At 41.2% G+C, this 21089-nt stretch overlaps 1 protein-coding gene and 1 long non-coding RNA gene across 6 annotated transcripts in view; one reads left to right on the forward strand and one right to left on the reverse strand.

The window, feature by feature from the left end:
* DDAH1 (dimethylarginine dimethylaminohydrolase 1) overlaps positions 1-21089 on the forward strand; it is a 128564-nt gene that overhangs the window by 85606 nt on the left and 21869 nt on the right. For all 5 annotated transcript variants that reach the window (XM_082225368.1, XM_082225370.1, XM_082225367.1 and 2 more), the window contains 2 exons: positions 17852-17951; positions 19547-19620. In XM_082225368.1, the coding sequence (XP_082081494.1) occupies positions 17861-17951; positions 19547-19620 (165 nt within the window). In that variant the 5' untranslated portion in view covers positions 17852-17860. The remainder of the gene's footprint in view (positions 1-17851; positions 17952-19546; positions 19621-21089) is intronic.
* On the reverse strand, positions 4720-8416 carry LOC309533791. The gene is made up of 2 exons (XR_014220472.1): positions 7521-8416; positions 4720-5020 (listed from the first exon to the last, which is right to left on the reverse strand). It is a non-coding gene; the product is annotated as an uncharacterized lncRNA (long non-coding RNA).

Genomic DNA, 21089 nt, shown 5'->3' on the forward strand with positions numbered 1-21089 from the left:
TACCAGGTTGTTCATGCTGATTTAGTTGGTCCACTATCGCCCTCTTTGGGTGACAATAGGTTCTTCATGGTTCTCATTGATGCATTTTCCAGGTATATTTATGTGTACAATCTCAAGCAGAAATCAGAGGCTTTTCCAAGGTTCAAGGAATTCTGTGCTTGGTTGGAAAATGTGCATGGTAAGAAGATAAAAATTCTTTTCACAGATCGCGGGGGAGAATTCACTTCTCAGCAGTTTGAAGCTTTTCTGACTGAGAAAGGAATTCAACACGATTTGTCCAGTCCTCGCTCGCCATGGCAGAATGGACTTTGCGAAAGGGCAAATCAGACATTGCTTCAAGGGTTAAAAACCTTGCTGCATGATGCCAATCTTCCAGAGAGTTATTGGGCCGAAGCTCTCTCGTGTTTTGTTTACAGTTACAATCGCAGGTTATCTTCAGCGATTGGTTGTACCCCGTATGAGAAGATGTTTGGCAAGAAACCATACATCAAACACATGAAAATTTTTGGTTCTGACATGTGGATTCACTCACCACAAGGCTCCAAATTAGGCAAACGTGGATTGCATGGTATCTTTCTAGGTTATCAGAAAGGTTCTTACAGAATAATGATGACTGACTCTAAGACAATTAAGCTCACAAGAAGTGTTGAGTACAATGCCAAGTGGGGGGAGAATGTGGGAATTTTCCAATGTTATCCTGATGACAGTGATGAGACTGAGGATAAGCAAAAACAACCCACACCCACTGATGAAGGTTCTGATTCTGAGTCTGAAACTGAATCGGATACTTCAGAGGATTTCAAGAGTGCGAAAGCCTCTATGCGACCCTCTGAAAGCTCTGATCAGGAATTGGAAGAACCATTGTTCACAATAGGTCACTTTTCTCCTAAGAAGGAAGAGGAAAGTGTTGAAGACCAAAGGCTAATTCGCAGGTCACAAAGAGCCACAAAAGGCAGACCTCCAAAGAGATTTGCTGATGAATTTGCTAAGACAGCAGTAGCAGCTGTTAAAAGCTCCAAGAAGGTATTTGAACCTTCAAGTTTCCAAGAAATCCAGGATTTGGATTCTAAGGAAGCTGAGCCATGGTTAAATGCAATGAAGGCTGAGCTTGATTCCTTAGAAAGGAACAAAACTTGGGAGCTAGTTCCAGTAGTTCCAGGAATGAAACTGCTTGGAAGCAAATGGGTCTTCAAAGCGAAGACTGATCAAAATGGCAAGATAGTCAGACACAAAGCCAGATTGGTAGCCAGAGGTTTTGCACAGGTACCAGGTGAAGACTATCACGAGACCTACTCACCCACGGTGAGATATGAGAGCATTAGGCTTATGCTCAAGCTAGCTGCAGAGGAGAATCTACACATTAGTCACCACGATGTAAATACAGCATTTTTGTACGGATCTCTAGGTGAATCACTATATATGCTTCCACCTGATGGCGTACAGGTAAAACAGGGATTTGTTTGTGCTCTGAAGAAGTCCCTTTATGGTCTCAAACAAAGTGCACGGTGTTGGCACACAAAACTCACTGAAGCATTGTTTTCTCTAGGATTTCAACAAGGGAAAGCTGATCCATGTGTATTTGTCAAAGAGGAGGGGCAAAAGAAACTGTATTGTTTGTTTTATGTTGATGATATTTTATTCTTTTGGAAAGATGTCACAATGTACAATAATGCCCTAGCTCAACTGAAAGAGCACTTTGACATGAAAGATCTTGGTGAGGTAAACAACTACCTATCTCTGGAAATAGAGAAAGATCAAAGTGGTAACATTCTAGTACACCAGTCAAGGAAAATTGCTGATGTGTTAAGCAAACTAAACCTGATGGATGCTAACCCTGTAGACACACCGATGACAACAGGTTATCAGGTAGAAGACACTGAAGAAGCATTTTCTGACACTACACTGTACAGAAGTGTGCTAGGCAAGCTAAACTTCATTGCCAGATGTTCAAGACCTGACATTGCTGTTAGCTGTAATTTGCTAAGCAGACAAGTTAACAATCCTACTGTTAAGGATTGGAAAGCTCTGAAACGCATAGCACGCTATTTGAAAGGCACTATGCATTACAGACTGAGATTTAACAATCAGAAGTCTGGTGGTCTTGAGATTTTTGCAGATGCAAGTTTTGGAAGTGACACTACAGACAGGAAAAGTACGTCTGGAGTTTGCTACATGTACAATCAGGGTCTATTTGATTGGTCATGCAAGAAGCAAACAACAATTAGCTTAAGTACTTGTGAAGCTGAACTGAATGCACTGTCTTATTCACTTAAGGATTGTGAATGGTTGTTACAATTGTGCAAAGACATGAAAATTCCTGTCAAATGTCCAATCCAGGTTTACCAGGACAACAAAGCATGTTTGGCTTTGCTGAATTCGGAAGGTTGTAAGCAAAGCACGAAGCACTTGCAGTTGAAGGTGCAACATGCTAGGGAATATATTCAGAAGGGACTCGTAACGGTGTCCTATATGCCAGGTAATAAAATTCCTGCTGATGTATTGTCCAAGATTGTATCAAGGGATCAACACTGTACCTATGTACAGAAGTTGGGTTTGTACTGATATTGTACAAACACGCTGCCCAGTGATGTTCACGGAAAGGGGGAGGATGTTGGTTTCTGCTCTCTTCACTGTGCAGCAGAGTGCTTGTCACAAGACAATGTTTACATTCCACAGTCAGAGTACTGTTGGGTTTTCCCACGGGAATGGGAAGCTGGATGTGACGTACACTGGTTTCCTGTTTTTCACTGTTTCTCTCGGTGTTCGTTATTCCGAGGAGAAGGATGGTTGCTTCTCTGCTCCAGCAGAGGCAAGATGCATGTTTGTGATTTCTCAATACTGAACTGAAAATAAAGCAACTTTAAGCATGTGGCACGTACTGTTCATCATTCCGTTGTGCAAAGGACTCTGCAATCACAACAAAAACTACATCACAGAAGCTGGATATATGGGAAAGGATAAACCATAGGGGAAATGGGCACTGGGCAAAGCACCTTTATGCTCATGGTTTGGTGTGCCACACTCTTCATCAGTGATGTACATGGAGTGTTAGCTTAGACTGGGAGCAGATTGATAACCTCTTGAGTTATTATGTTATGCAGTTTATCAGAAGGCTATGGCAAACCATTTTTTTTATAAAAAAAAAACTGTCTCCCAGACTGCCTCTGCTAAACGAATATTGCGCAGAATCCTTCATTTAATAACCATTTCCTGCAGCACCAAAGCCCATACTGTGTAGGAATTTCCAGAATGGCACTTGTAGGCACTCTTCCCCTGGTTGCTACAGAGGCTCTGATCCTTCCCTCAGTGGCTCCTTGGTCATGAGGTGGGTGTGGGGGTTACCTCCCATTGAAAAGTACATAGAGGTGAAGGACAAATTTGGAAGTAATACCCTTTCCAACTTCATCTTCAAGCTATATGTGTTTTCATATATAGCCCGTGGCAAAGTGTAGTATGTGTGCTTTCTCTATTTCTCCCTCGCTGTGGGAAGTGGACTGATCTTGGGGAAAGAAACAGAAGTGACCAGATAACTTCTCCAAGGTAGTCCTAAAAACAGGTTTGTGGGTGTCAGGAATATATTCGGCTTGGAGAGAGCTCTACTCAAGTGACTAGCAGCTTGTGATCCTAAACATTTATGTTGATTGCCATTGCTATTGCAACATTCCTAAAACCATTATTTTGTGATGTTGTGCTGTTTTGCTGATTGACAGTGCTGTCAGTCTCGTCCTAAGGCTGGGCTGAATAACTGACAGTTGAAACATTCCTTTAACAATATTATAATGATCTCCATTTATCTTGATAGTTTGTTTGTAGTAAAAGGTGGAGTGTGGATGGTTAGGATTTCTTTTCTACTTTTTTTTCTCCACTGCTTCTTTTCTAATAAAATTAAGTAGGAAGATGCCAAGGAATGGTAGATGTAACGTTGTTGTAATATTTTTTTCTAGCGTTGATGCCGTATGACAGCTTTTAATTATAGCCAGCTACTTACTGGTATAGTGACCAAGAAGTAAAATACAGTGGGAAGTTAGTTTTCTGTAAGTACTATTGAAATTGATGAAGCAAGTTAGTTACAATTAACAGAAGTTTATAATTGATTCCAACAGGTGCTGTCACATTTTGAATTAGGGTATATCCAGGCCCTGTCAAAGGCCTTATCAAATAAAATAGGAAACAACAGGGAAGTGCCTGATTGCGCTTGTAGCAAGGAAGCCTCTGATTGGTTGGCCTGGTCTGGTGCTGTAGAATGTACATGACCATTCTAAGTGCTTAGCAAAATACCTGCGAGGGAACAGAAATTTCTGCTATACCTAAGGTCTATGTATGGTTTTACCTCACAGTAAAACCATACATAGACTTTAGGTGTAGCAGAAATTTCACTGGGCTGTCTGAGAACTTGAAATAGATGCTGAAAAATAGGGGAGCTATGGGGCAGGTTGCCCAGTGAGGCAAGGTGGCAGAAGCAAGGGTTCACAGTAAACAACAGATTGAGAAACAGAAGCCGAAGGGGGGCTCTGATAAATGGGTGGAGAAGGCAAATGCTAAAAAGGAAGGTGGGACTGAATTTCACATCTTGAATTAAATAAATCAGCCAGTTCTTTGGCTGTGGTATTAAAGAACTCTTAGAAGAAATTCATGTGGTGGAACTAAACATGAAGTCTGTAAGCTCCCTTTCAGTGTCCTTGCCCATTCAGATTATAAAACAGCTCTGGAGCTCTCATGTTGCATATTTTATTTTAATTGAAACATTTCAACATCTGTATACAAACAGTCGTGGTTTTATACTTTAAGTTCAATTAGGTTTATTGAACTAAAAGTTACTATAAGAGAAAATGTTCTGTGCTTTGTAAATCTCAGCTTCCATGAAGAATGTTAGTTCCAGATGTTAAACTCTTGTTTTTTCAGAAGCCTTGTTAAGTTGCCAGAACGTTTTGATTTTTTGAATGATTTTCCAAACCCCAGCTGATTATCACAACATGTAGGAATCCAAATTCGGAGTTTGGCTATGAAGTCATCTCAGCAGCTGCAAGAAATATGTGTGAAGAGACAGGTTCACAGAATTATCCTCCGATGCCCTTAAAAGGTTTAAGAAAAAGGTAAATGGCTCTTCCTGCTCTGCATAACACACTGCTCCTGGTATTTCATCAACATTTAAATCTACCAGTTTTGCAGCACATATTAAGCTTCATTAATTGTGTAACATGTTTATGGTGTGTGCCATAGCCCAAACTTGTAATGGTTAGGACCCCACCCCGAAATTAACGGATTACATTGGGGTACTGTTTTAAGTATGCCTTGTTGATATTGCAAGATGATCTATGAAAGACTGAGTAAAAGTAAAGAACCCCTGACCGTTAAGTCCAGTCGTGGACAACTCTGGGGTTGCGGCGCTTATTTTGCTCTATAGGCTGAGGGAAACGGCGTTTGTCTGCAGACAGCTTCCAGGTCATGTGGCCAGCATGACTAAGCCGCTTCTGGAGAACCAGAGCAGCGCACAGAAACGCCATTTACCTTCCTGCCAGAGCGGTACCTATTTATCTACTTGCACTTGAGGGGGACCGAGCAACGGGAGCTCACCCCGTCGCGGGGATTCGAACTGCCGACCTTCTGATCGGCAAGCCCCAGGCTCTGTGGTTTAGACCAGAGCACCACCCACGTCCCATTATGAAAGACTGAACTTTGGCTCAAAACAATGGTCTGGTTTGGAGTAATGTCGTTGCTTATGAGAAACCTGGTTTGTGAAGCCAGGAACAAGCATCAGACTTGTGTTCTCCCTCTCTCTTCCCCTCTCACGTGACACATTGGTACAGAGATCCTGCTTTGTTTTAAAGCCAGAGTTCCCCACTACACCCCAAATGGATGTTACATTACTTAACTAATCAGGGTATTAATCCAGAATACTGATCAGGATATTAATCCAAGAAGCAAAAGTCACGTCAGAAGAAAAGATGGAAGGAGCAGGCAACCAATTAAAGAGCTAGTGAGCTAGGAGCAACTTCAAACGTGTCTTGCTGAGCCACACAGGTGGGTACTACAAATGCATTATATTATTTGGCACCAATGGTATCTGTATAAACAAGATTCATTCTGAATTGAACACCTACTCTTCCTCAAAAGGCTTCCAATGGCATACTCAGTTTCATTATCTTCCACAATGCAACCATTATTTGTTTTGTGGGGTGGGTGTATCCAAACCCGACCATTGTTTTGAGCCAAAGTTCTTGTTTGTATTCATTGAAAGAGAACACAATATATCTTGTACGTATCAAATAACATTTAAAAAAACCTACGGTTTTGACCCCATCATTACTACAGGCCACTCTCCATTCTGCTGAGCCCATTTTTCCTCTGATAGGTTTTCTTTAGATATACAACATAGCACATCAATAACACATTGGACAAGAAGCAGTTGTGTAAATTATCTGCATTTATATAGATTAGAATAAAAGTTAGCAGCTTGTCCAATAAAATCCTGGCCGATTTGCACTCGGATCATCCAGATCTACCAGTGGCCATGCAAACTTCTTTCTTTAAAGGGACATAGTTAAGATTAAGTTGCTGCGATATTTGTAAAAGGAATAACATCTGGAAGAGAGCTAGATGTGAAAGTAAGATCATTTAAGGCTAGCCTGCATTTTCCAATGAAGTCACTCATGCCCGTGAAGGCAAAATTTACTGCTTTGTGGAATGCGGGTTATTCCCCCCCCCCATGCAAATATCAACAAGAGATCCCAGTCAAGATATGAAGCAGCATCTCTGAGTGATTATCTGTGCTCTTGACGCATCATCTCATTAGGTAGCTATTCCCCACACCCCCTCAACATTTTTTTTAATGATTAGAATTTCCAAGGTTGGCGGTTCAAATCCGCGTGATGAGGTGAGATCCCTTTGCTCTGTTCCAGCTCCTGCCAACCTAGCGGTTCAGAAGCACACCAGTGCAAGTAGATAAATAGGTATCGCCACGCTGGGAAGGTAAGCAGAGTTTCCGTGCGTTCTGGCTTCTGTTCCACCAGAAGTGGTTTAGTTATGCTGGCATCACAACCTGGAAAGCTGTCTGCGTTTTGAGTCATTGCACATTGACTTCCAGTTGCAGTTGCCATTCATGGAGACGCTTTTGGAAATGCAACACTACTGGCAAAATGAGGATGAGTCAGCCTTTTTTTTGCATTCCTCTGTGAGAACAGCTTTAATGAGTGTTCATAATGGCATCACAAAATAAATAAATAATGCAAGCCCCTGTTTCCTATGAATTCTGCATCTGGCATTAACATTCGAATGACTATTTCATTCCATGTTACATGGCAGTCCTGTCTATCTCATGACTACAGTGCCTGTCATATAAACAGGTCCTTAAGGTTGTCTCCATTGCAATCTCTCGACTCACTTTGAGAACCCTTATTTTATTCTAGTCCCCGGTTTGCACAGAGTAGTTTTGAAGCATTTTCAACCAGAAGTACAGTTGTTCTAATTAAGAGGAACAGAGATCACTACTTTGTCAAAAAAGCAAGATTTAGAAGAGTTACCTGGGTGTAAGTCCTATGTGGCATTGAGAAGAGAGATGTAGGATTAGAAGGCATTTGTTTTTTCTCCAGGCGTCAACCGAGTTGGAGGAATGTACGCAGCTTAGCTTTCCTCTGATATAATAGTTTCGAAGAGATCAGGGTACATTTTGCCGTAGTGTCTAGCAATATGAGTTTATTCAGGCCGTTTGGCAGACAACCCTGTGCTAAAAACTGTGAATCATCCATTGTTGGCTGAATCCACTCTAGTGACTAGTTGCTAAGAGATTTATCAAATGTTCACAAAAGCTTAAGACTGTGTTTGCTCTAAGGAGGGATAGATGTATAAAAACCGAAAGATGTCACCTATTTTCTAAACAAACAACTCCCTTTCTGTTGTTATAAGCTGAATTGTTGGGGAAAGCAAAGTCTCTAATTAAATAGGCAAACAGGGATATTTCTTGCTACATGGGATTGCAGTTCACGATTTGCTAGGGAGGAGAAAAATTAACACAACCATTTTTTTAAAAGCTACACGTAAGCCACCTGAAGCTGCCTTAGGCCACACATGTATTGGAAAGCATCACTGTGAATCAGATTGTCTAGACACACAACCAGAAGTATTTATTTCACTTGTGACATCACTTCCCATTTACAGGAGCTTTTGTAGCAGTTCCAATGTAGAGTGTGTCTCACCTGGACTTTCTCTTAAAAGCTATCTGAAATTGTTGCTGTGTTGATCAGATTTTCCCCCGCTACCTTTTTTATTACAGCTGAGTATATCATAGTAGGAAAGAATGAAACCTCTTTATAGAGCCCTATAGCCCCTTGAAATGAATACAGTCTCCTTAACAAAGGAAAAGCAGTTTCTTTTCTCCGTTAGTCCTTTTTGTTTGTTTGGCTTCGGTCAGAGAACGCCAACCCCTCCCGTCATTTAGCTGACTGGTTTTGTTTCCTTCTATTTTTCATGGGTGGTTGTGAACAACTTGTGTTGGTCTACTTTTTACCCTACCCAATACAACCATGTTCCTGTGTTCTGAAAGGCGTGTCCAAATCTATCATTAACCAGGGAGATCTTCTATAATCTATCATTAACCAGGGAGGTCTTCTATAATCTATCATTAACCAGGGAGGTCGTCTACATAGTAACAGAAGCAGATTTAGGCTATAGTCTTAAAACACAGAAAGGAAAATGCAACATTGAAACCAGTACAATTTTGTTTTGATTAAGCAAGGATTGTGCTTGCATCTGTCTACAGACTAGTTTTCTATCTTCAATGCTGAAAAAAACAAAACACCACAACCCACATATTTCTGCAGAGGTCTAGGTTTACTTTATACAACACACACTATTTTCTTTAATAAAAGTTTTAGGAAAATATAGAGCTTTGGGGTTATTGATATATGTTTAGAAGGGAAGGTACTATAGGGAAAAGTACTATAGCCCACCCTTAGGCTTCCTGCCATGTCTCCTTCTTTCCTTTTGTTATGTTTCTGGTAGCCTCCCTACACAGGTTTATTTAAATTTTGAAAAGGTAAAGGACCCCTGACAGTTAAGTCCAGTCGCGAACGACTCTGGGGTTGCGGCACTCATCTCGCTTTACAGGCCAAGGGAGCCAGTGTTTGTCCGCTTCCGCAGACAGTTTTTCCGGGTCATGTGGCCAGCATGTCTAAGCCGCTTATGGCGAAACAAGAGCAGCACACTTGACGTGCTTTTGAACTTCTAGGTTGGCAGGAGCAGGGACCAAGCAACGGGAGCTCATCCCATCATGGGCATTCGAACTGCCGATCTTCTGATCGGCAAGCCCTAGGCTCAGTGGTTTAGACCACAGCACCACCCGTGTCCCAGATTATTTAAATTAGCAATAAGTTATTTGAACTTAATCTTGGCTTCCATTGATAAAAAGCAAAAGTTTCGCTGGAATCTCAGTGAAAAGGTATCGCACATTATTCTCTAATAGCAAGTGGTGTGAAGGTGTATAGATATAGATATTCTTTCCAGTTCTTCTGATCGCTTGCAAACCATTGGGATACAAAGATGGGAAGTATATTATGTACATATCTGTTGTTCTTGTCTTGCCTTTCATGCTCTTTGAATAGCATGAGCCGGGGTATAGCTTAAACTGAGAGTACTAAATCACTATCCAAGTGTCCTTATCAATCTCCTCTATGTACTTGTTTGGAGCCGCTCTTTGCTTTAGTGCGCACAGTAGCAGAGATGAACCATGCCAGTCATTTGTTTGTGCTGTAAAGATTCTGCTGTAGTTAGGTAGTTCTCTTGTTTCCTTTGCATTGTTTTTATTGTCAGAACTAGTCAGCGTGCCTGAGAAAAAAAAGCCTCTTTCCTGTAAGGGGAATAATCATTGCAGGATATCACCAGTTGTCTATTCATAAAACATATCCCACTTAGATCCCCCCCAAAAAGAAACTCAAAGTGGCAACAATAAAATCTACAGGCTTCCCCTCATTTACATGCATTCAAGTCATGCGCCACTGTGCATACGTGCAGTGCCAAAAACCCAGAAGTGGGGGAAGAAACCTGAAAAGCTTCAACGAAGTCCCACGGCACCCCCAGCTTATAAGGAGACTCTCCCCAGAGCCCAAAAGGGGAGTCCTCTTCCTGCTCCAGTGAGGTTCTCCTTGCAAGCCAGAGGGGTGTGGTGTGCTCCTTGTTTATGTGTGCAGGGGGCCAGAACATAACCTCTACATAAATGGGGAGTCACCTGTACATACAATGTAATCAAATCAACAAAACACACTAAACTACCACCAGAAAATACCAACATCAGAAAAGCAATACCTCCCCAAAACAAAGTGAAGGCACAGAGAAAGCAAAACAGCCTTAACATACTCATAATGAGGAGATAATGTGGTTTTTCCTCCGCTAAATGCCTTCTTAACCAGGTTTTGGTAAGTACTTAAAGCCGTGTAATGCTGTGGGGCTTGATCAATCTCCACTAAAAGGGGTGGTTGTCACCACCAACCAGGTCTTACTCCTTGTTGGTCCCTGCTGAGCCTCACGTGGCTGAGGAATCTGGACCAAAGTCGCAGATAATGAATGGAACATGCAGGAAAGAACACATAGAAGACAGGACCATTCTGTTCCTTTGCTTTCTGATGTGCCATGTCTTGAAATCTAGACTATGAGCAGAGCCTGCTTTCGTATTCAACTGCCCCTAATGATTTTAGACACTTTATAAATGAACGATAACAACACCTTGTGGCTCTGCCTTGGCCCTTCCCTTCCATCAGTGGTTGTCTGCTGTGGATTATCCATTGGGCTTGCATAAGGCTGCTGTCAGAGCTTGGAACTTAGAAAGAAGATGATAGGAAATGTCCACAGGCCTGGCCAGCCCATGCAGGTAAGAGTCTGCAGCCTGATGGGATGGCAGAGTGAAAACCATTCCCAGAACCTTCTGCCCTGGTGGTCTCACCAACCCACACTTAGAAGTGTTCGGCATGTCAGAGAGAAGGTTTCCGAAAGGATGAATGAAATGGTTTTTGGAGCTGTTGGTTGCTTTGTTTTCAGACACTTCTTATGTGAATGCTGCAAATATTAAACACTAGGTTTTCTCAAGGATTGAGAATTCCAGCATTTCTTTCATTGTAAAAATGCCCCTTGTAATAACCACATGTTTAGTTTGTTGCACATCTTGAATGAATTTACTAGTTTTCCATGATGCTATTGTTTTCCATTTTGTGTGATTTCATAAATTGCAACATTTCCATTCCTATTCAACACCATGGTATAGCAATGGGTGTTGTAAAGGACTGAGAAAGGAAAGTTTAAAAAGTGTGCGTGTTTTAAAAAAACAACAACATGTACCTATTTTTCTACTTGCATTGTGTGCTTTCGAACTGCTAGGTTGGCAGAAGCTGGGACAGAGCAACAGGAGCTCACCCCGTCGCATGGATTCAAATTGCCAACCCAAAGCATATGGACTATGGCAGACCAACTGAAGCCTTTTGGAGACTAATGTATTCAGAAGAAGTTAGGAACATTTCAAAAAGTTTAGAGCTGGGATGGAGAGCTTGAGGTCTCCCAGAGGTTGTTAGTCTCCCAAGTCCCATCAGCCCCAGCCCCCAAAGCCAATGGCCAGGCATGATGGGCACTGTAGTCCAACAACAATTGCGTGACCAAAGGTTCTCAAACTCTGGTTTAGGTCAAAAATGTTTTAGGAAACATGGAATCTAGATGGCAATTTGAAGAGGCCCCAATATAAGACTTACTTCTTGATGAAGCAAGACTAAATGCTCTAATACTCTTGGTATTCCTGCAGGCATACATACATACAAGTCCATATAAGCTGCCTTTTCTCCCGCGATATTAAATAAACATTGCCATTACATTTCCAACTTTTCATACTGTATATGAAGCAAGAAGAATCATATCATTCTCGCAGTTATATTATTATTTAATTCTCCTCCTTTCTCCCTTTGTATTTTAGTTAATTTGATAGTAAGGCTTCAGGCAAAGCCTTTTATATTTTCTTTAAACTATTTTTGTAGAGTACCTCGTTCATTTTAGGTGCTTTTTAAAAAACAAAAACCACGATAATAATTAAAAGGAGGGACTCAGCAGTAATCTACACCTAAAGGATATTCTTGGCCCTTTAAAACAGAGCAGCTTGTGATCTCTGGAATGGAGCAAGCGTTCTGAATACCTTGCGTCAAGCCCTGAACAAATAGCACAGAAACAGCAGTACTGTACAAAGTGAAATCTGACATCTCAGTGTTAGGGGAAAGGAATGCTCCTGTATGGCTTGATTGTTATCTACATCTTCAAGTGGGTTTATTAGCAATTTAATGGAATATTGGTTATTCAAGGGCAATAGTAGCTCCAGCTGAAATGTCCATTATACTCTATTTTTCCCATGCACTTTGGAATGAGTAGAATGTGACAGCTGAGCTTTCAGCAAGCTTCATGAATTTTAAATACTTTTCATTGCAAAAAAAAAGGGGGGAAATGGGGCACATGGCGTGTGGTCAATGGTGGACTTGGAACTAGCAGTCAGTCTGGGTATTATGGGATATTGGGTGTCTCAAAGATAATGAATGCTTCGCTTATGCAGGTGCATTCTTGGCCTACCGTGCAGGTCCCGGCAGAATAGACTGTGCCTCTCTCAGTCCAGCATCTAACAATTGACCATTTTGTAATTGTGAGCAGAAAAGTATTTAGAATGTTGCTTTCTCAGCATACTTGTCTAAGATTTACATTTTCTGTCATCGTCTCTATCCAACCAAATATTTACTGGTATTTTGCAGCTAATTATCGGCAAAAGTTTTCCATGCCTCCGTAACTTATTCCCGTATTTCATCGTGTACATTTTGACCAGAATTCTCCCTCCCTTAACCCTCCTTTGCCGTTAGGCCTCAGACTTTTTAATAATAATTTTTCACCCTTGTTCTAAATAATATGCACGTATAAAGCTGTAATCCATTAATGTAATATCCACACAGGCTAAAAATAGCACACACGTATACCTAAGTGACGATGTTGTTTAAAGAGCCCTTCACATGCCTGTTTTATAGCTCTTGCATCAAGCGCTTTTCAAATTAAAGGACCAGTCAAAAACTGTAGCATGTGGGGGTGGGGGCTTCTGGTAGTGAAACTGATGTGGGGAGCAGAACTGTGAATCCTTATGACTTTATGCTTAGGATTGGTTGAAGGAGAGAGATATGTCAATTAAACCAAGCAGAACACCTGAATGTTATGTGTACACAAACATGCTTTATTCATGGAAGCAACCCAGCCAGATGGGCGGGGTATAAATAATATGATGATGATGAAGATGAAGCAAACAGTTGAACACTCACATAGGAAAATTTAGAGTTTCACTTACAAACAAGAAAGAAATTAAGATTTGGATGCATGCTGCAAGCTCATGTTTAGAGCTTGAAAACATAACTCACAGAGTTGCTTGGACATCTGTTTGACCTGGAGCAGTAAGGAATGGGCATCCCTGTGGAAAGCAGTGATGGGGCCTCAAAACCTAATATTAGTTAGAGCCTTCATGATTTCCAGTACTGCGGGCTTGTTTGTTTCACTAATAATATCAGGTATTTCTTTAGAGGTGGTGCTAATAGGCTTGTTCAGCATTGCCATTTGTTCTCAAAGAGCAGGGTTTAGGGGACAAAGATGTATTTTTACATACTTTCCTGTAGTCTATAGAACCAAGTTATGAACAAGGGATTCACAGTGGGAGAAATTCAGCTCCCACCGAATGACATTTCAGCTCTTGTGTTGGGTTAAGAATACTTCTTTGCTGGCCATTTTCTAGAGGGTATGCAAAGACCAACAGAGCCATGGCTTTTTTTTTTTGACATAGATCAGGCATAGGCAAACTCAGCCCTCCATATGTTTTGGGACTACAACTCCCTAGCTAACAGGACCAGTGGCCAGGGATGATGGGAGTTATAGTCCCCAAACATACGGAGGGCTGAGTTTGCCTATGCCTGACACAGATCCAGGCATTTGTTCAACGTTTTCAGCTTCAAGCCAATTTTATAAAATGTTGTACGCTGTTTGCACCGGGCAGCTAAGAAAAGAAAGGGTTCGTCTCCCTGTTTCTTTTCCCTCCCTCCATTCTGCTCATCAATCTGTCATTTCTATTCTCATTTTGAAAACATTTGTTTTGTTGCCAGAGTTGAGATAACCAAGTGCCAATAAATAACTTTTTAAGAAATGGCTTTCATTTAAAGCACATTGGCACAACTGTGGAGGGGATAGATATTTTGCATATAGCAGCTGAGGGAGTTGATGAACTGCTTCTATGCAAAGACTAATGAGTTCCATTTTAAAGTGGAGGGGCCAAGGAAATAGGATTCTTATAAATGCCATCAAACACATTTAATATCCCTTTTCTTCAAACGTAGCTCAGCTGGCTTAAGCCCAGAGTCTCTCGACCAGATTTATTATGGATTAGATGCATTCCATCTCACAACAGGAATGTGCTTATTTGGGGTGGGGGAATCAGAGCACAAAGCAATAAAGACTTAAGCATTCAGCCACTTGATATATTAATGGGTAGTAGTTATTATAAAAGCCTTCTGTTGTGTGCTCTTAAACTTAAAATTGAGTCTACATGCATCTTTCTTTTTAAAAGGGCATTTGTACAAATGTAGGCCATTTTCTCTTCCTCTGTAAGCAAACATACAACTTGCTTTCTAGGGCGAGCTTAAAAACACAGCTGTGAACTTCCAACATAATAAAATTTAGCGGACATCAGAACGCCAGTGGAGAGCACCTGATGTTCGGAGCTTCTGATATTATAAGCCCATTCCCCACTGCACTGACCACAAAATTCCTCCAGTAGTTTAGCAACCCTTTATACAATAAAAAATATATAATAAAATAAATAAGAGGGTTGGACTTCCGACTCTACAGTTCTATGATTATATGCTTCTAAGGAAGGATAAATTGACTCAAGGGCTTCAATACTGGATCTGGGCACAGGGGGACCTAAGTTAAGTTCAGGCTCAGTTAAAGGGCTCAGGTTCAATGCCTTCTTGGTCATACTCTGTTCTGGCTGTGACATTGCTGGAATCTGAGGTCATGAAGGTTTTCCCGTTGAAATCTTCTCCCACCCCCCAGAGCTGCTAATAGTCCACTGCAGGCAGTTGGGGGGGGGGAGAGAAGCATAATGGGGTTACATTATGCCCATTGGCAACTGGGGGCGATCATTTTGAGAGGAAAGAAGTAATGCAGGGAGGAAATAATTAACCTTCTTCAAATCTATCTATCATCTATCTATCTATCTATCTATCTATATCTGGTCACAGTTACTCAGTGTTGCACCTAGCTTTCACCCAGAGAGAGAGAGAGATTTTACAGTTTGAAACAGTTGATAATAATATTAATGGGCATCGAACTAATATGATCAACTCAGGTCATGGCTTCAGGGTTTTTTAAAATAAATTCACTGTTTTGTACCACTGCACTCTTTTTTTTTTTTTACGAGTGAAATAATTTTTTAAGTCTGGTTCATATTGATTCAATATTTAAGCTTTGACACTTGCAGGCGAATAGATTTTTTCAGAAATTATGACCTAGCTTATGAGTTCTCTCACTACTTAAATTCATCTGTCTCATCTCTTCTGTACCAGGAGGTTAAACGAATCTCTACTTAATCTCAGCCAGTTCACTTGGTATTGCTATGCCCTCACAGGCAGTGGGGACATTTGCTTTCTTTGTGGCCGGCATAAGCCTCGGTACTCCTAAGAACCTGCCTTTTGCTTTACTTCCACCTGCCTTATCATACTGATGTGACCTTCTTCCCATGGCAGCGAGTTCTGTATACTGAGTGTTATCCAGAAAAATCAATGGAACCTTACAACCAGTTCTCATGTTACCTTTGTGACATGTTTTGTCTTTGCACATGAGGGCAGCTCATATGGCAGTGAACTAGTAACTTGAATTTTGCAACTGCAGCAAGATCCATGATTCAGAATGCTAGACTTAAGGTGTCTAAAAGTATTTTTGTTGGCATCTGTCGGGAGACAAATGAAAGAGCATGCTTTCAGGGGTGAAGTCAAACCGTTGGAGAGTTGCAGCGCTTGCTGTGGCTGTAGAGACCAATACTGGAGAGACATGTTTTATTGCAGGTGGGGCAGTTAGTTGTGGCACCCAGTTTTGCTGCCATAGGTGCACCATGGTGTATGTTCACTCTGTGCTCCTCCCAACGGTCTTTCCTTCTCTGGTCACCACTGTGGATAAAGAACCTGTCTGTCTGTCTGTCCCCAGGCACTGAGATCATCTGCAAGGGGTTCCCATATGGCGGGGTTAATGTTGCCAGCCTGCATGTCACTTTTGCCAGACATGTTTGTAACACAGAGTTGTACTGCCAACACCTGAACTACTTGCTACAAACAAGCAAGGACTGTTTCGTTAGCTGTGCACAATCACGCCACCTTTTGCAAAGAAAATGCCCAGGGCACACCAAATTAGATATTTAATGTCTATCAAGGAATAAGTGCAAAAATCATAGCAGAGCAATTGCAAGTTTGTCAAGGGGTGGGCAACTCAGAATACCCAAATTGTTAATTTACTGTGGTGGTCTATTTGCGTGTCAAGACCCAGCAACCACCCCCTCGTTGAAGAATAAACACACAGGACACAAATATTAGGTTAATGTTATTGGGCAAATTTTGGCCACAACTTTATTGATTACAGAATGTGAGTGGTATTGGCTTAGGCATGGAATGAACCGGACTGTATCTGACTCCTGCGTTGCGCAGGGAGTCTGGTAAGGGTAAACCACCAGAAGGGGGAGCCCTGTCGATGCAGACCAACTCGAGCTCCCCCAGGTGTTCCTGATGGGGTCGTGACATGGCCCTAGCCCAGCCCCGGACTTCGGACAAGATCCACACACCCCGGATTCCTTTAACAGAATACCCTTAAGCTTGGAGGAGCAGATGATGGCCACACCTCCCCTCCCCCATCATAAGGTCAAACAATGCCTAACCGCAAAACCTTACAAAGTTGTGACGATTGCTACGTTGGTAGGCAAAAACCAAATGGCCCCATGCCAATTTTGCCAAGTGGAAAAATTCCTACCAGGCCCCTCAACGGCCATGCCCCCACCAGCCAGAGGATTAGCTGGCTGCTCATTGATGTGGCCGGGATCCCCCGGGCAACGTGGGACTTCGTCCCCCGCCCCGGAGGTGAGTGGGTGGCCACACAGTCCACCACAACTCCTCCCCACAATGAAGTGGAGCAGACTTCCTGCCTGCCCCCCATGCATTAGCACAATTGACAACTTTTAATTGTAAGATTAAATATGGCTTCTGGGCACAGACGTTTTCTAGTTCAGCAGTGGTGCTGTAGTTAAGATGCTTGCAGTGCTTTTATGTGGATGCCCAGAAGACTTTACAACAGATTCCCAGAAACTTACATTCAGTCTTGCAGGGCATTCTTAACTAATGTCAAAGTGTTGCTTTTGAAATGCATTTTGGGGCCTCTTCCAGTATCACAAAGCAAATGAGGTTCTCACAAGTCCAAGCTGTGCATTAAATCTTGAAATACTTTATTTGGTTAACCCCTCCCAACTGATTGATTTGTGGGGGGGGCAGAGGGGGGGCTTTTCTTTCATTTCTTTCATCTACCTTCACAAAAATAAGTAGACTTTTCTAATAACACCAATTATCAGTGTGATTATGCCAGATTGAAAGTTGATTCTCTAAAATTGGCTAAAAAGTATATCACCTTTAAATAAATTTCCTGACATCTCTTTTTGGTTTGATTTGTGGATGTTCCAGTACAGCAGATACAAAGCCAAACAATATGCATGGTTAAAAACTGTGCCATGGGCTGCAACCTTTAAATGAAATTCTAAAATGTGTCCTTTTCCAAACAGGTTGAAGTAATGAAGAGAGCACTTGAAAGCCTTAACCTGAATATTGTAGAGATGACAGATGAACATGCAACCTTAGATGGAGGAGATGTTTTATTTACAGGTACAGTAAAATAAAATACAAAACTTTGCCATTTAATGTTTCAGCTGCACAGACAGCTTGATGGTAAGGTACTGATTAAAAAAACCCATTTCCCGTTTCTCCTTACATTTTCATTAGTTAATTTGCTTGTCCAACAGTAACATGAGACTTTGAACACAGGAAATCATTTCCTAATGCAATAAATTTCCTGACATCAGAATAACAAGTGAATTAGGAGAAGTAAACTAAGTTTGTTGTTGTTGTTTATTTCATTTCTACCCCACCCTTCCTCCCAAAGGGGTCTGAGATGGCAAAGCAACAAGACAACACAATTACAAACAAAATAAGAGCATTAATAATATCTAAAAACAATTTTAAAGTGCTATCAACAGGAGTTGCTCATATCACACAGGTACCCTGAGTTTTTGTGTGTGTTTATCAGTCTGCTTTATTTCATAGGTTGCTTGGAAAAAATAATGTTAGTACAGTCATACCTTGAAAGCCTTGTGAGATGAAAGTTTTGGCTCCCAAACTCCGCAAACCTGGAAGTGATTGTTCCCGTTTGCAAACATTCTTTGGAACCCAAATGTCTGTCACGACTTCCGATTGGCTGCAGCCAATCGGAAGCCGCACCTTGGTTCCCAAATGTTTTGGAAGCTGAACGGACTTCTGGAATGGATTCCGTTCAACTTCCGAAGTACGACTGTATTAAGATTGCATCAAATGTCAATTATCCAGGCCCCGCTGCTCCTTCTCATTGCCGTTGCTGCTTGTTCACCTGCCCTTTTTGAGCTAGTGAGCAGTGAGATGGTGAACAAGAAGGAATGGGAACCTCCAGAAACCTTGCTCTCTCTCAGTTGCTGCCACTGGGAGATTATGCTGATTGGCCACAGAGGGAGAGTCAAGTGAATGGGCAGCAAAAGTGATGGGAAAAATTTGGCTTCACTCTGAGATGATTAGCTCATTGAGATGATCGTGCCCATACCACCTAGGTGTAGCACAGGTTACTGTGCTGATCTCAAAAGGACAGGAGACCAGGCAAGAACAATAGTACTATTGAAAGGGTCCAGTGTCTGTTTCTATGTATGTATAAGCCTTCTGGTTTTTTGGAGTATTATTCTTTTCTCTATCTGAAGGAAGTGATGGTGTTATACTTCTAAGTTACTATTTCTAAAAAATTTATACCGTATTTTTCGCTCTATAAGACGCACCAGACCACAAGATGCACCTAGTTTTGGGAGGAGGAAAACAAGAAAAAAAATATTCTGAATCTCAGAAGCCAGAACAGCAAGAGGGATCGCTACGCAGTGAAAGCAGCAATCCCTCTTGCTGTTCTGGCTTCTGGGATAGCTGCACAGCCTGCATTCGCTCCATAAGACGCACACACATTTACCCTTACTTTTTAGGAGGGAAAAAGTGAGTCTTATAGAGCAAAAAATACGGCAACTATAATTAAACTTGATGTTGCGAGATTGTGTGTGTATGTTTTCAAAGGACATTTCTTTGTTCAGTTTACATATTCAAATGATGTTAACTTCAACAAGACTGGACAAAAACAGTAGATTATTTTATTGCATATGAACTCAATCATGTCTATTAATATTTTCTTTTCTCAGGCAGGGAATTTTTCGTTGGTCTTTCAAAGCGGACCAATCGACGTGGTGCAGAAATTCTGGCAGACACCTTTAAGGTTAGCAGAGTTGCAGATTGACCTTCGGATGGGGGATCCAATGCGTGCTAAAGTTTTGCACACTGTGTAAAAGGAAGGAGCCAAGATATATGCCAGTACTGAGGCATCTTCTGTGGAGAATTCAAGGCATTAACACAGTGCAAGGACTAAAAACAAATGAGAGAGATTACTACACTTCTGTGCTATAATAACATATTTATTTTTTGTTAATCAGTTTCAAATTTTTTTGTGGGGGGAGGCAACATTGCCTGAATGTTCTTGTACCTTACCTGATTCTGAGGCTGTGAGGCTGGAAAATGGATTGTTCATCTTTTCTTACTTCATTTTTACACTATAAATTCTGCTGAGGCACACAGTGTCAATGTAGGAAAGAGGACAGAGTGCTTGTCTTAAATTGCTGTGACCTGGGTTCAAAGGTCCACCGCACCATGAAACTCACTGGGTTCTGGTGAGTCATGATGACAAGGCATGGTTCCATGAGAACTTGGAGAAAACGTGAGAAAAAATATATAATTGAAAAACATGTCTTATGCTTCAATCATATGCACAAGGTACTGGGAGTGCGGGACTTAAGTCCAAATAAACATGCATAAGATTTGCAGGTTACAGCTCATCTTTGATTTTGATTTTGATTTCATTTTGATTTAAAAAGTGGTCGGCATTCCCGAAAAGTTGATGTTTCAATATTTCTTCTTTGACTGAACATCCTTAAAGTATGGATGGAAAATGTTTTGAAGATACATACAAGGAATAGAATTTTGTTCAATCTGCATTTTTAAGCAGACTGACCTAATTTGCACATCCCAGACTAATAAACTAATTAGAACATTATTATACTTCTAATTTCCTCACTTCTCTGAATTTTGCAATCCAGAAACATTCCAAAGTTGTTGTTTTTTAATTGACTATTTTAGAAATGCTTATTTTAAATAATTATTTTGTATAATATACAGTACACTTATTTTGTGATAATTTACATATTTAAATACTCATGAGTATTGGAATACAAATTCTTGCATGGGTGGTGGTGAAAGTTGTAAATTGCAGATCAATGTGGAAATGGGATGGGAGGAGGCTTAGGTCTGAACACATGGAAAAATTAACATGGACTGGGAATAAACTGATCCATCCTATCCCTACACATGAAACAGTTCTATTAGTGGTGCTAAGCAGATCCAACGCAGAGCAGGGGTGAAGATACCTGCAACCCCCATGATGTCATTAGATTAACTTCCATCCACTCTAGCCAGTATGACCAATGATCATGGATGATTGGAGCAGCTAATAATAATAATAATAATAATAATAATAATAATAATAATAATATTATACCCCGCCCATCTGGCTGGGTTTCCCTAGCCACTCTGGGCGGCTTCCAGCAGAATATTAAAATACAATGATTCATCCAGTATTAAAAGCTTCCCTAAAAAGGACTGCCTTCAGATGTCTTCTAAAAGTCCGATAGTTGT

The sequence above is a fragment of the Podarcis vaucheri genome (genome assembly GCF_965113315.1).
Source record: "Podarcis vaucheri genome assembly, chromosome: 6".
Classification (NCBI taxonomy): domain Eukaryota; kingdom Metazoa; phylum Chordata; class Lepidosauria; order Squamata; family Lacertidae; genus Podarcis; species Podarcis vaucheri.